We start from the raw sequence: 14,577 nt of genomic DNA on the forward strand, positions 1-14,577 counted from the left end.
TATTTAAAACAGCAATTATTTTTTATTCATGTGCCTGTATGTCTGAGTGAATATACGCTCACACATGTGTGCGAGTGCCCAGACAAGCTAAAAAGGGTACCTGATTCCTTGGAGTTCAAGGTATAGGTTATAGGGTGTCGCCTGACATGGGTGCTGGGAACTGACCTCGGGTCCTAAGGGAGAGTGCTCTTAAACACTGAACCATCTCTCCAGTGCTGCATTTGTTATTTAAGGGGTGTCCATGTGGATTGAGAGCTACACTGTGTATATTGAATGTTGGATCATGGCACTTGCTGACCGAGACTGTTGTGTGTGTGTGTGTGTGTGTGTGTGTGTGTGTGTGTGTGTGTGTGTGTGTGTTTTGGGGGGGGTTCATTTACTAAACATATGTGAAAGACAAAACCTAGTGTATTTACTACAGATAGAATTGCTTGTTTTATCTCAACAGCCATGTATTAGCTTATATTATATAACAAATTACTATATAAAAGATGACATTAGCAGCAACTATTTCTTCATCCTGATTTGGAAGGCTGGAAAGTCTTAGACCAAAGTCCAGTTTCTCACGGTGGTTTATAAGGAGTCACTACTTGTATGTTTACATGGGTGGTGGGTCAGAGAGAGAATGAATATACTTGTCTCTTTTCATAAATATGCTGATCAACTGGAGCGTTAGAATCCTGCCAGTGGCCACATCCTGCAAAAAGATTTATTCTTCCTCCCCCAGCAGCTACCAACTACCCCTAGCTTAACATTGATGCCTTTCCTCCACCAGCAGGGAGGAAATTGTCCAGTTAGTTTGAGATTGATTCCTCTATGTCCTGCGGCCAAAGTATGAGATATCTTTGACGATAGAGCCTTAGCACGTAATTATGGTGACCAACCAAGAGCAATGGTAATATCTCATGTTGCTTTGCAGACCTGTGGTGGCTCCCTGGCCCCAGATCATAGGGAAATAGCTTATGCCTTGCACTTTAGCTTTTCTTTAATAACCAATGTCTTCTGAGAATGACATTGTCCACCCATGCAGGTTAATTATGTTCAAATGTATTTATTAAGACAGATACTCACTCTGTAGCCAAGCAGTACTTCAGACTGACTATATAGCTTAAGCTGGCCTTGAACTCACGGTGAAATCCTTGCCTCAGCCTCTTAGGGTTAGGCATGATAGTTAGGCAAGATAGGATGATAACTCTTTTTTCCCCACTTGTTTGTTTGTTTGTTTGTTTGTTTGTTTGTTTAATCACTTTGCAGCCTAATCCCAGGACCTTCTCTCCTCTCCTCCCAGTCCTTCTCTCATGTCCTCCTTCCTTCATTTACCACTATCCTTCTCAGAGAAGGGGAGGTCCACCCTGGCACCTAAAGTTGTAACAGAATTAAGCACTGGCCTCTCCCACTGAGGCCAGACAAGGCAACCCAGCTAAGGGAAATGGATCCAAACGCAGGTAACAGTGCCAGAGACAGCCCCTACTACCATTATTAGCAGACCCACTTGATGACCAAGCTGCACATCTGCTACATATGTATAGGGGTCTAGGTCCAGCCTGTTTAGACTCTTCAGTCGGTGGCTCATTCTCTGTGAGTCCCCATAGGCTCAGGTTAGTTTACTCTGTTGGTCTTTTTGTGGTGTTCTTCACCCATCCACCTCCCACAATCATTCCTATGGAATACTACTCTGCTTTTAGAAACAAAGACATAATGCAATTTTCAGGCAGATGGAACTAGAAAAGATCATCCTGAGTGAGGTAACCCAAACCCAGAAAGACATGCACGGTATATGCCCACTTATAAGTGGATATCAGCCATAAAGTACAGGATAACCATACTACAATCTATGAACCCAAAGAAGCTACATAAAAAGGAGGGCTCAAGGGAGGATGCTTGAATCCCACTCAAAAGGGGAAATAATAGATATCTTAAGTATATGGAAGGAGGGAACCATGTGGGAGAGGGGGTAAGGAGGGTAACAAGGGTAAGGATCAGGTGAAGGGAGAGTGGAGGTGGGATGGGTGGAAGGACCAAGAGAGAGAAACTGGCTGGGTGGAGCATCTCTGGGAGGACAGGGGAGCCTCCCAGGAGGCTATGGGAGTGACCATAGCTGAGACTCCTAGCAGTGAGGGATATGGAGATTGAAGTGCCCAACTCCTATAGCCAGGAAGGATTTCCAGTAGAGGAAAGGGGGTCACCAATTCACCCATAAAACCTTCGACCCAAAATTTGTCCTGCCTACAAGAAATGTAGGGATAAAGATGGAGCAGACATTGAGGGAATGGCCAACCAATGACTGGCCCAACTTGAGACCCACCCCATGGGAGAGAGCCAAACCCTGACCCTATTAATAATACTCTGTTATGCTTGTAGACAGGAACCTAGCATAACTGTCTTCTGAGAGGCTTCATCCAGTGGCTGATATTAACAAATGCAGAGACCCACAGCCAAACAATAGGCTGAGGATGTTAATTCTTTAACAGCAAGTGGTATAGAGGGCCTGAAATCCCAAAGATTGCAAGAACAGACAGGGCAAATTTCAGTGATGATGATAAGATTACATGAGTCATGAGTAAGGCAGGGGCAAGTGATGAAAGAAAATGGGATAAATAAAAGGGGACCTGAAATCATAAAAGTTGGCTACCAGCTGGATATGGTATGAATTGAAGGAAGGAGGATCCTAAGATAATATTGATATTGCTATGTGATTCAGGCAGTGGTGGATGTATGTAGAAGGAGAAAGAACAAAAGAGAGAAGAAAAATATTGCTTCAACATCTTCAGTATCTCTGAACACTGTTTTTCCAGGATGGCAATCACCAAGAGGCAACAATGGAGATGTGAGGGTATTTGGAGTTGGCGCAAGAATGGAAGTGACAGAAAGAACTGAAACCTCCAGAAGATAAAAAGAGAAAGATAATTACAGGGTTGTGGAGGAAAGAGCTTTGGAGGGCACCATCATTTATGACTTAGGCTGAGGAAAAAGAAGAAAACAAAGCCCTTGAAAGAAGTGTCAGGAGAGGGAACTCAGTAGCTTTGAGAATAGAGTCAACCTCTACTCTCACACTATAGTCACATGCAGGAAAAAAATAGATATTTAAAAGCAAGAAAAAGAACTGAACCTCTAACAAGTTCAGGGCATTGTGCTAAGCATTTTCTACATGTCATCTCACTTTGCTAATTACAAGTGTTAAAGTATAAGAGGGTAGTAAAATGGCACTAGAGGTTCAGCTCCTGCAAGGCTCTACCATTCACTGGTTCTGAGAGCTCAGGAAAGAAACACCTTCTCTACAAGACAATAGCTCATTATACTCATAGGGTGAGTGTGTCATAAAGATGGTGCATTTAAAGTTATGTCATCATGTTACCTGGTTGATGATTGTACATCATTGTCTTCCTTTTGGCTTATTTTTAAAAATTATTTATTTTTATTAATTATAATTTATTCACTTTGTATCCAAGATGTAGTCCCCTCTCTCATCCTCTCCAAAACCCACCCTTCCTCCCTCTTCCCTTCCATGCCCTTTCCCTAGTCCACTGATAAAGGAGGTCCTCCTCCCCTTCCATCTGACCCTAGTCTATCAGGTCTCATCAGGACTGGCTACACTGTCTTCCTCTGTGGCCTGGTAAATCTGCTTTCTGCTCAGGGGGAGGTGATCAACGAGCCAGCCACTGAGTTCATGTCAGAGACAGCTCCTGTTCCCCTTATAGTATGTGAACAGTAGCAGTTTCATTCCATCATGTGTTCATACCTGAAAGGCTTTCTTGGTAATTCTAAAAGAAGAGGGGCTGAATTCACATATGCAAAATATCTCATTTCATGTTCCGCGCTTATCTCAGGAGGTTGCCTTTCTCAACTACATCTTAATTCCCTGCTACTTCAAAGACGCAGGTCTGCACTACTTAGCCATAGGCTTGCTAAAGGACATCTTCCAACTCATCGTTACCCAGTGTTTCTGAAAAACTAACCTGAGAGAAACTAGTTTTGGAGAAATATTGAAACACACTCATTCCATTCATGATGCTAGAAAATGGTGTTTTCTCAGGACAAGATACACACTTTTCATTAATCCTCATTATAACCTAAAGAAATAGGTATGACCATTAGTAATTCCTTTTACAAATGAAGAAACTGAGGCATAAAAACATAGGTCCTAGTAAAAGCAGGGAGCCTAAACTCTTAGCCCTACGAACAGTCTCCTAAGCAGACACTGTGCTGTCTTCTCCATTCTCTTTGCACCTACTTTTCCCCACCAGCAGCTTCTTCTCTGCTCTTCTGTTAAGCCCTTCCCTTGCACTTCATTTGCCACCTACATGAATTCTACTTAGGATAAGATGACACTCTGTGACAGATCACATGATCTGCTCCTAGTGTTGACAAGTGCTACCAGAATTGTATGGAAAATCTTGAAGAGCTTGTCTGAGTTCAGAGGGAGAGTTGTCAGTTTTTTATCTTTAGTAGTCCATGACCACATTAGAACCCAAAACCTCATTAGAAATGGAAATGTTTATTGACTTGAGTAAGGTTACAATGGAATTCTGTGCTTCAGGATCCCCAAAATTGGGAAGGTTGGCACAGAACACTAAAGTTGTCAACTATATACACCCTTACACTTGACACCAGATAGACCAGATACTAGGCCTCTCATCCTAGCTTTACTCTTTGCTCCTTCTCTCTCTCTCTCACACACACACACATACACACACACACACACACACACACACACACACATACATACACACACACACACACACACCACTGTCACTACTTGCAGCCCTGATATCCCAGCTTGCGCCACATCTATAAATCAGTGATCTACAATCACTTTAAACTTTTAAACTTTGTTTACTTTGTTCAGCTTTGTGACTCTCTTGTTACAATTCTTTGTGACATTTACTTTAATCAGCAGAGATCTGGGTAGAAAAACTGCACTATCAACCATTAGAGGCTGGGTTTCTGGTTTTGCTGACATCTGCCTCCCAAATCCTTGTGGTACAATTATCATGCTATGCACTTTCTTGTACGAGACTGTTATTCAGAGGGAAGAAGGACTGAAATAATGTCTCTGGTATGTGCTCTCCCTCCACTTATGGTCATCCTTCATCCATAATTGCCTCTGTCACAGTGACATCTTCACCTCTTCCTCCAATGCCCAGCCTGGAACTGTCACACCATCTGCTTATGTGACAACAACATTATGGGCTCCCTCCATGCATCCCAAAATGGGCACAGGAAGGAATCAGAGTTGGCAAGAATGCCAGCTGGCACTGGTTGCACAAACCTAGACAGTGATGAATCATGACCCAGGACAGGGAGGATGGCTAACGGCTAATTGTAGATCACATCAGTGCAGTGGGGCCAGCCTCTCTGTTCCTGGGCACAGCTTATTCTGCATGGTTTCTGTTCCTATAAAACAGAATTGGCTTCTTTTTATTATGTTGACACAGAAGAATGTTCAGTGGGGAAGAAGAGTACAAACTGAGTTCTGAATTGTTCTACTTTTCCCTTTTCCAAAGGAACATTGAGGAACGTTCTGGGGAGTTTAAGAACTGCTTGGAAATAACAGGAATGTGTTTCTAGCTGTTTCACTGGGGAAAAAGCAAAGGCAAATGACCTCAGTCTGGTGGGTCAGTCTGTAGAAGCTGCTACAGTTCCTCCCTACACCCCTCCATCAAGTCTCAACCATTTTTTCTTCTTTGTGTCTTGTAAATGATTAATTGATTGATTGATTCATTCATTCATTCACATCTCTGAGTGCTACTTCCAGGATTATATCGATCAGGCAGCTGTTCAAGATTTATCCTAATGCTCACTTCTGCAGCACATACGCTAAAATTGTAATGATACAGAGAAGATTAGCATGGCCCCTGTGCAAGGATGACATGCAAATTCACGAAGCGTTCCATATTTTTTTTTTCAAAACAATCTTGTACAACAACAGATCGTCTGGAGGTATCTCCATCCCTGATCTCAAGCTGTACTACAGAGCAATCATTACAAAAACTACATGGTATTAGCATAGAAACAGATGGTGGATCATGGAACCAAATAGAAGACCCAGAAATAAGCCCACACACTTATGAATACTTGATTTTTGACAAAGAAGCCAAACCAATACAATGGAAAAATGACAGCATCTTCAACAAATGGTGCTGGTCCAATTGGATGTCTACATGCAGAAAAATGAAAATAGATCCATATTTGTCACCCTGCACAAAACTAAAGTCCAAGTGGATCAAAGACCTCAACATAAAACCAGACATACTAAATCGGTTAGAAGAAAAAGTGGGGAAGAGCCTTGAACTCATTGGCACAGGAGATAATTTTCTGAATAGAACACCAACAGCACAGGCTCTAAGATCAACAATCAATAAATGGGACCTCATGAAACTGAAAAGCTTCTGTAAAGCAAAGGACACTGTTGTCAGAACCCTGAGATTTTACCTTACACCCATCAGAATGGCTAAGATCAAAAACTCAAGTGACAACACATGCTGGAGAGGTTGTGGAAAAAGGGGAACCCTCCTCCGTTACTGGTGGGAATGTAAACTTGTACAACCACTTTGGAAATCAGCCTGGTGTTTTCTCAAACTATTAGAAATAGTGCTTCCTCTAGATCCAGCTATACCACTCCTAGGCATATATTCAAAAGATGCTCAAGTACACAACAAGGACATTTGCTCAACCATGTTCAAAGCAAAGTTATAGCCAGAACCTGGAAACAACCCAGATGTCCATCAATGGAGGAATGGATACAGAAATTGTGGTACTTTCACACAATGGAATATTACTCAGCAATTAAAAACAAGGAAATCATGAAATTTGCAGGCAAATGGTGGGATCTAGAAAAGATCATCCTGAGTGAGGTATCCCAGAAACAGAAAGAACCATACAGTATATACTCACTTATAAGTGGATAGTAGTCCTATAAGATAGGATAAGCATACTAAAATCTGTACACCTAAAGAAGATAAACAAGAAAGAGGACCTGGGGTAAGATGTTCAATCTTCACCTAGAAGACAAGTGGGATTGACATGGGAAGTAGGAGAAAACAAGTAACAGGACAAGAGCCTATCACAGAGGGCCTCTGAAAGACTCTACCTAGCAGTGTATCAAAACAGATGCTGAGACTCATACCCAAACCTTGGGCAGGATGCAGGGGCAGTTAGTATGACCCAGAGAGAACAGGAAGCTCCACAAGGACCAAATATATGTGGGTACAGGAATCTTTTCTGAGACTGTTTCTCCAACCAAGGACCATGCATGGATATAACCTAGAACCCCTGCTCAGATATAGCTCATGGCAGCTCAGTATCCAAGTGGGTTCTCTAGTAAGGGGAACAGGGACTGTCTCTGACATGAACTCAATGGCTGGCTCTTTAACCTCCTCCTCTCCCACTCCCCCAAGGAACGAGCAGCCTTGCTAGGCCACAGAGGAGGACATTGCAGCCATTCCTGAAGAGACCTGATAAGCTAGGGTCAGATGGAAGGGGAGGAGGACCTCCCCTATCAGTGGACTTAGAGAGGGGCAGGGAGGAGATGGGGAAGGGAGGGTGGGGTTGGGAAGGAATGAGGGAGGGGGCTACAGCTGGGATACAAAGTAAATAAACTGTAACTAATATAAAAAATTAAAATTTAATTTTTTAAAAAAAAGGATAATAAAAGAAAGATTTATCCTATAGATTCAAATATAGGTACATAATGTTAGAGCGTTCTGGATAATGGTACAGTTTGTTGGTTTTGACATTAAAATTAAGACACTTCTATACTGTTTTTGTTCTGTGCCTTTGTACTGATTCTTCATGTGTGTGTGTGTGTGTGTGTGTGTGTGTGTGCGTGTGTGTGTGTGTGCGTGTGTGTGTGTGTATTTCACTTTCAGTTTTCGCCAAAGGAATTGAGGCACAAACATTCCTACTAAAATAAAATGTTCTTTCCCACTAGAGGAACTTAGAAGCCACTTTTACTTTTGACTCTGAAATGCCTCCCGCAGATCCTATCTATTCTCCAACTAGGTGTCTCCTAAGAGCTGATAAAGATAAAAAATAGAAGACTGTGCTTCTAGAAATGTGGAAGAAATATGCAAAGATAAGTCTTGTGCATAGTTGGAATTTAGAAGCTAGCTGTAGGTAAGAGTTCTATCTCACAGGGGCTGCTTTCGATTGCCTATCTCTCAGCCATATGGGAAATATGCTTATTCAAGATTTTTCCCTGCTGCTATATAATAATCCAAATAATTGAGTCAACAGAGAAGACCAGAAGAAAAGTTGGTGCTTTGTGAATAGTACCAATAAACAACTTCATGTCTAGAGAGACACAGAAGGCCTTCTGGAGATTACTGATTAGATGGTCATGAGTTGTAATCAAAGGGCCGGTGGACAGAAAATGTCAGACATTAGAAAACTAAATCCTCTAGAGCCAGAAACTAGTCATATATAGGGGACAGTGAGTGGAGTGTGATGTGGCCTTCTGGAGTAAGAGGAAAAATGGTGACTGAGGTGGCCAAAAGAAAGACATACGTATTGGATGATGGGGAGTCTGTACTTGAAACACACTACAGCTGGGAGATACAAAAGGCTTCTGAGTCAAAAAGGAAAGGCACAGAGAAAGAAGTAAAATTAGAAGAACTGAGGTATTCTTAACCCAAGAACTCCTGAGAAAAATGGTCCTTCCTGCTATGGTGAGGTAGACCCACAGAGGGATTTCCCCAGAAGGAGAAGCTGTGATGGCTCCATGAGGGTTAGGATGGGCAGGTGTGAGGCTGTGTCAACATTGATGTTAAAGGATCAGAAAAGGATATGACAGAATAGTGCCTCTCTACCAGGACTGACCTATTTTTCTCTTCCCTGTTTCCCTGCCTTTCTGGATAGGATACAGTTTTAATGCTGCATTATAGATCATTTTTTGTTTAATGGTGTTTTTTAGGTTTGTTTGTTTGTTTTTAGTTTTTTTTGTTTTTGTTTTTGTTTTTGTCTGTTTAAGGAAGGGGGTATTGCTGTTGCTTATCTGGAGATAAAGTGTATGTATTTTAGTCCTGACTTTAACACTAATTGGCTGTGTGACTCTGAACTAGTCATTCTGGGGATGGAATGAGAAATTCAAAGGTAGAGCATGTGATATGGTAGAATGCTTGCTTAGTCTGCACAAAGCCTCGGGTTCTTGGCTTCAGCACTCAGCACTGGACAAGTGGATCATGGCAGCATATGCCTATAATCCCAGAACTTGATAAATAGAACCAAGTGGAATAGCAGTTAAAGAGCATCTTTGGCCATATGGTGAGTTCAAGGGTAGCCTGGGCTACATGAGACTGTGGCTCAACAAAAGTTCAGTGTTCCTAAACCCTTAAAACATTATGGCTTCCCTTTCAAAGCCTTACACATACTTGTGAACAAAATCAAGTTTCAACTGAAGCTATACAAAGACATCTGACTATACTGTTTTCCTATAATGATTGGTTTAGCTTGATACCGCTAAACCAATGAAAACTTGAAAGCAGTTTTCTTCACTTTAGTTTCCCCATTTCATCCATGCTGTCTCAACACATGCTCAGTTACATATAGGTAATCTAGCCATAGGCAGCTCTGTTCTCTGGACCTCAGCTTTTGTATTTCTGAGGTAGAGCATGGGAACCAAAGAGTCTACCTTCTCTCCTGACTTTTGCTTTCACAATCTCATAACCAAAAAGCCCTGTTTTCTACACTTTTTCTCTTTCTTTTTCTATTTTAGATTGCTTTGGTTGTTGTTTGTTTTTAAATTTTGTATTTTTTACAGTTTATTCATTGTGGCTCTATCTCTATGTAGCTTCCTAAGTAAGGGGATCAGGGACTGCCTCTGTCATGAACTCGGTTGCCTGCTCTTTGATCACTTGCCTCTGGCAATGCGGCCTTGCCAGGCCACAGAGGAAGAGGATCTAGGCAGTTTTCTCACCATTTTCATTGCTATCTTATCTTGACATTTTGATGTCTTTCAAGTACAATGGGAAAAATAATGTTGAACTACTATATCCCATCAATTCCTCATACTTCTTACAACTACCTACACCAAGGAGTATCTAAGAAATTCATAAGTCAAAAATGAAATTGTGTCCCATTATGTCTAAATCTTTTGAAGGATCTAAGATAGGATCAGCAGCAATGTCCTTGGTTTTCCAGTGGGAAGCATTTTATAAAAACTTAAAAGCCATTCCTCATGTCGAATACCTGCCAATAGTATAGGGCATGATTCTGAAAAAGTTTCCTAGCCCTGCTACTTTTTCTTTCTTTCTTTCTTTTCTCTTTGTTTCTTTGTTTCTTCTTTCTTCCTTCTTTCTTTATCATTCTTTCATTCACTCAGTCATTCCCTCCTGACAAACATTTTGTATGGTAAGTCTATTTTTAATAATTTCTAAAATTTCTCACACCAACATCCTTCCAACTCTGAAGCCACTGCCCTTTGACCTTTCACCTCCGGCCTGAATGCACATTGCCATCTTGGTTTCCACAGATACTCAAGGACATAGTGGTAGAAGCTCAGTCTCCCCACAAGCCGTGCTGGGGTCTGCCCTTCAGATGGGGTCTGCACGTTATTTGCTGAAAGGTTTCTACAGCAAGTATTAGCAAGCAGCCAAGCTAGCACACAATCCCAATGCCCAGAGCATGCTGAGCCAGGCACGTTCACACTCGCCAATACCAACTCCAGAAGTGCTGCAGGGTGATGGGGGTGGGGGGTGTGCTCTGAGGGTCAAGCCCTGCTCCGAAGCCCTGCTAATGTCGCTGTGTGGCCATGCTCTATTTTCAGCTTGTCATCATGGCCGGGACGGTGTTGCTTGCCTACTACTTCGAATGCACTGACACTTTTCAGGTGCATATCCAAGGGTTCTTCTGTCAGGATGGAGACTTAATGAAGCCTTACCCCGGGACGGAGGAGGAGAGCTTTATCACCCCTCTGGTGCTCTATTGCGTCCTGGCTGCCACCCCAACTGCTATTGTAAGTACAGAAACAGTTCTTTGTTGTCAGGGACCTGGAAGTGTTTCCCCATCTGCCTTTTCTCCTCTTTCCTGTCCTCCTGGGCTCTCCCCAGCAAACAACCTTATCAACAGTTTCCTGTTTCAGCTGAGACAGACTAAGTGGAAGTTTGAAAAAAAAAAAAAAAACAACTTAAAAATAGATCTTGCCCTTTATAAACAGAAGGGTAATTTTTGCTTTTAAGTATCTGGGGCTTTGAAGCTATTTTTTAAAGCATGTGTAGATGTCAGAAATCAACAGATACGGTTAGCTTGGCATGTTAAGAATAGCTACTGTACTCTCAAAAAAAAATGCTGTGTATATTCAGAAAGCAGCCTGACTGCTAGTGATGGCATTGACAAAGACTCAGATCAGAGGAGGGCAGACCCCTCCAGCTGGTACCTCCTGCTGCTGCCGCTGAACTGCAGAGGCCAGAGATGAGCAAAATTACTTGACCCAAAATTTGATGTCTCTGCCCCTGTCCAAGTCACATCACATTGAGCTCAGTTGCAACCATACCTTCATTTATTTTATTTTCTCTCTATCGAGGTCAAAAATCAGACAGACAGCCCTTCAGGGAGACTGCTTCAAGGGCACAAAGCCTGCAGATCCATGTTAGCCAGTCAAGTGATTTAATACTTAGACATTATTATTTTACGAGTGTGCTGAAATAAACATTTCTGTGTCCAAACACATTGCTGTTACCAGGACAGATTATCCCGAGTATAATTTCTGTTCTCACTTTGTCCTTTCCTTTTCAATAGTTGCTCCCCAACTCTTCCACCTCACCTCTAACATGTCCTCTGCTCTCCTTCAGTCAGGGCCTTAATAAAAGTACTGGCTGGAATACTGAAGAATACAGTGATTGCTCAGGCATTCAATTCAAATGCCATTCTGAGTGGCAATGTTTCCCTTACTGTATGATCAAAAGTGATGTTAATTTTGAGGCTCTAGAAGTAGTGAGTCATCATACTTTATGTTTATTCAAATCATCGATCCAGCCCTCAGCAGAGCTCCCTTCACTACCAGGGCTTCAGGAGGGGTGAGAGTAACTGTGACGAGGTGCAACCTGACGTATGTGGTGATTAAAAACATTAGTGCTATAGAGCAGCTTAGGAGGGAGAGAAGGAGGGAGGAAGAGCACCTCACTGATATCTTCTAGACAAGACAGGGCTGTCACTGGATTTAGAAATGACTTCCTAAAGTTCCTGGCATACCTTTCATGTCTGGGAATACACAATCTGCTAGGCAACTACCCTCCACCTACCTTGGCATCACAGAACAAATGTCCTCATCTAAGAATTACAACATTCCATTGAGAATCCCTGTTATGACTTCTTCTAGAGTGATTGAAACTAGACATAGCATCTGCATCTCCCTTCCCTTATCCGTGTCCACCAGCCCTGAGAAGAGGAGAAAGCATAAATAGAGGACTCACCAATGTGCCTCAGGCAAAAGACTCTAATCCTCAGATAATACAGGAAGAAAGTTTTATCTAGACTAGTAAGCTCAGTGTAAAATGGGCTGGTGGTGGTTCGACCACTGGATGTTTTAGTCTGGTATTGGATTGTGTTCCTTCATGTTTCATAAGCATATCATTTTCTCACGTGTTCAGACATGAATTGCTGAATAACCCATTGAGTTACTAATACTCTTTATTCTTTTCATCCTAATTTCAAAGAATATTATCATTCTCCATATTTTCACATAACTATTTATAGAGATTTTGCCCATTAAAAAAACCAAGATCAATAGAAACATTAATAAAGATGAGCAGAAAGTGAAAATAGAAAAAAAGTGTAATTACTGAATAAAATAAAAAGCAACTTCTTCAAATTATTAAGTGCAGATAAAAGCGGAAGAAGAAATGGGGGAAGCTATTTAGAGGGAGGACCGGGCCCAGGGTGAGGAGAGCAGTGGAGGATCAGTGTAACCAAGGCACCATAACATGTATGCATGGAAATTTCACAATGGAAAACACTATTTGCATAACTAAAAAAATAAGCCATTTTGTAATTGACGTATATTCTGCAGGCGTTGCCTAGGTGATCCTCACAGAGGCCCAATGAGGTGGAACAGGGGTATTCCAAAGAACACAGAAAGTGTGGCTACAGCTCCCTTCACCTTTCAGTTGAGAACACTGAGGCACAGTTTGGCTACATGATGCCCTGAAGGTTCCATTTTTCTGTAAACAGATGCACAGCGATTCCCATTGGGTTCCATTTTTGTCTTTCCTCTCATATTAGGGGCATTGCTGGGAGCCAAGCATGGTCACAGCCAGTGGGTTAATGGCAGAGAGAGGTATAATACTCAGCCCTGCTAACCACCAGTGATCTTCCCTCAAGACCTCAAAATCAGTGAGCAGCAGCAAGCCAGGACTCCTCTGAGCTCTGGGGTGGAGCTGTGTTCACTTCCGCCCTCAGTGAGATAGACTCATCCAGCAGCAGCCAGTATGGGGTCTCAGGGTCTGAGGCCTAGTGCCTCCTTTGGCACACACTCAGAGACCCCAGCTGTCTCCACTATGCAGTCATACACCCCAGACTACGCCCCCAATAACTGTATGACTTCTAGGTGCTTATGTTTTTGTGGGTTCAGCTTTCTCATCTCTACACTTTAAAGGGGGATCAGGCTCAATGATTTCCGAGACCCCTATTGTTCTCAGATGTCATGAGAACACAAAAGTGAACATTTGATGGAAGTTTCCACATGTTAGAGTCTCAGCAAGTCAAAGCTTCCTTTCTGGATCCACTTCTGTATTTCCATGCATTTACATGCTCACAGAACTGTACAACTTACTTGTTTCTTCTTAAAAGAATTTCCTGTGCTCCCTGGAGTAGAATGAGGGCAGGACCCCCTTTGATTGTTGTGCATAGTAGCTATCAGTGAATTAAAAAAAAAAAAAAATTAGCTCTACCTGGGTTGTCCTTGGCTTTTTGTGCATTGGCAACAGTGGCTGAACTGAGTGTCACACTCCTGTGTCTTTACAGATGGACATGAGCAACCCCACTCACAGCTGCAGAGACTCGGGGGAGGAAGGAGGGCACAGACTGTGCAGTTTGACCTGCCATCTTCCTGTTGTCCCTTTTATGCTTTCCTGTCAGAAAATATCGACCTCATATTGAGATAAGGCCACTTGGGATGAACTGTGCAGGGCCAAATGCCTCTGCTGTCTCAGATCTTGAGGAAAAGTTAAAGCTTGGAGAATTTATTGTGTCCAAACTGTTTATCCCACAATGGTAACCCATACTTGAAAGAAACCTCGGGATGTGTTCCAACTATGTGGACAGCTTGGATAACTAAGTACTGTCTTGGGCCATCTGAATAAACTCAAGACTCAGAGGCAAAGGAAGGAAGCCAGAGAGCCTGCTTGGATAAGAGGATTTACTGGGCAGAGAATCTGATTTACCCTTATTTTAGCTTGGTCCCAGTGGCACAAGGCATGAGAAGATAGCTATTAAACCTTTCTCTTGGCCTCACAATGAAGTGACTGGGGAGTATTTAGCATTGAAGAAACAGAACATTTGACTCCCTGCCCAAGAGAATTAAAATTGCCTGCAGCTTACACACACACACACACACACACACACACACACACACACACACACACA

The 14,577-nt window shown here is 42.3% G+C and overlaps 1 protein-coding gene and 1 non-coding gene across 3 annotated transcripts in view; both read left to right on the forward strand.

Moving 5' to 3' along the window:
- Nucleotides 1–14,577, forward strand: part of Plppr1 (phospholipid phosphatase related 1) — a 266,024-nt gene that overhangs the window by 198,260 nt on the left and 53,187 nt on the right. For both annotated transcript variants that reach the window (XM_055605246.1, XM_055605245.1), the window contains one exon: nucleotides 10,763–10,951. In XM_055605246.1, the coding sequence (XP_055461221.1) occupies nucleotides 10,763–10,951 (189 nt within the window). The remainder of the gene's footprint in view (nucleotides 1–10,762; nucleotides 10,952–14,577) is intronic.
- LOC129675389 (U6 spliceosomal RNA) lies at nucleotides 5,794–5,900 on the forward strand. Its single transcript, XR_008719927.1, has one exon. It is a non-coding gene; the product is annotated as a U6 spliceosomal RNA (small nuclear RNA).

The sequence above is a fragment of the Psammomys obesus genome, unplaced genomic scaffold (assembly GCF_907164565.1).
Source record: "Psammomys obesus unplaced genomic scaffold, mPsaObe1.curated_primary_1811, whole genome shotgun sequence".
Taxonomy (NCBI): Eukaryota; Metazoa; Chordata; class Mammalia; order Rodentia; family Muridae; genus Psammomys; species Psammomys obesus.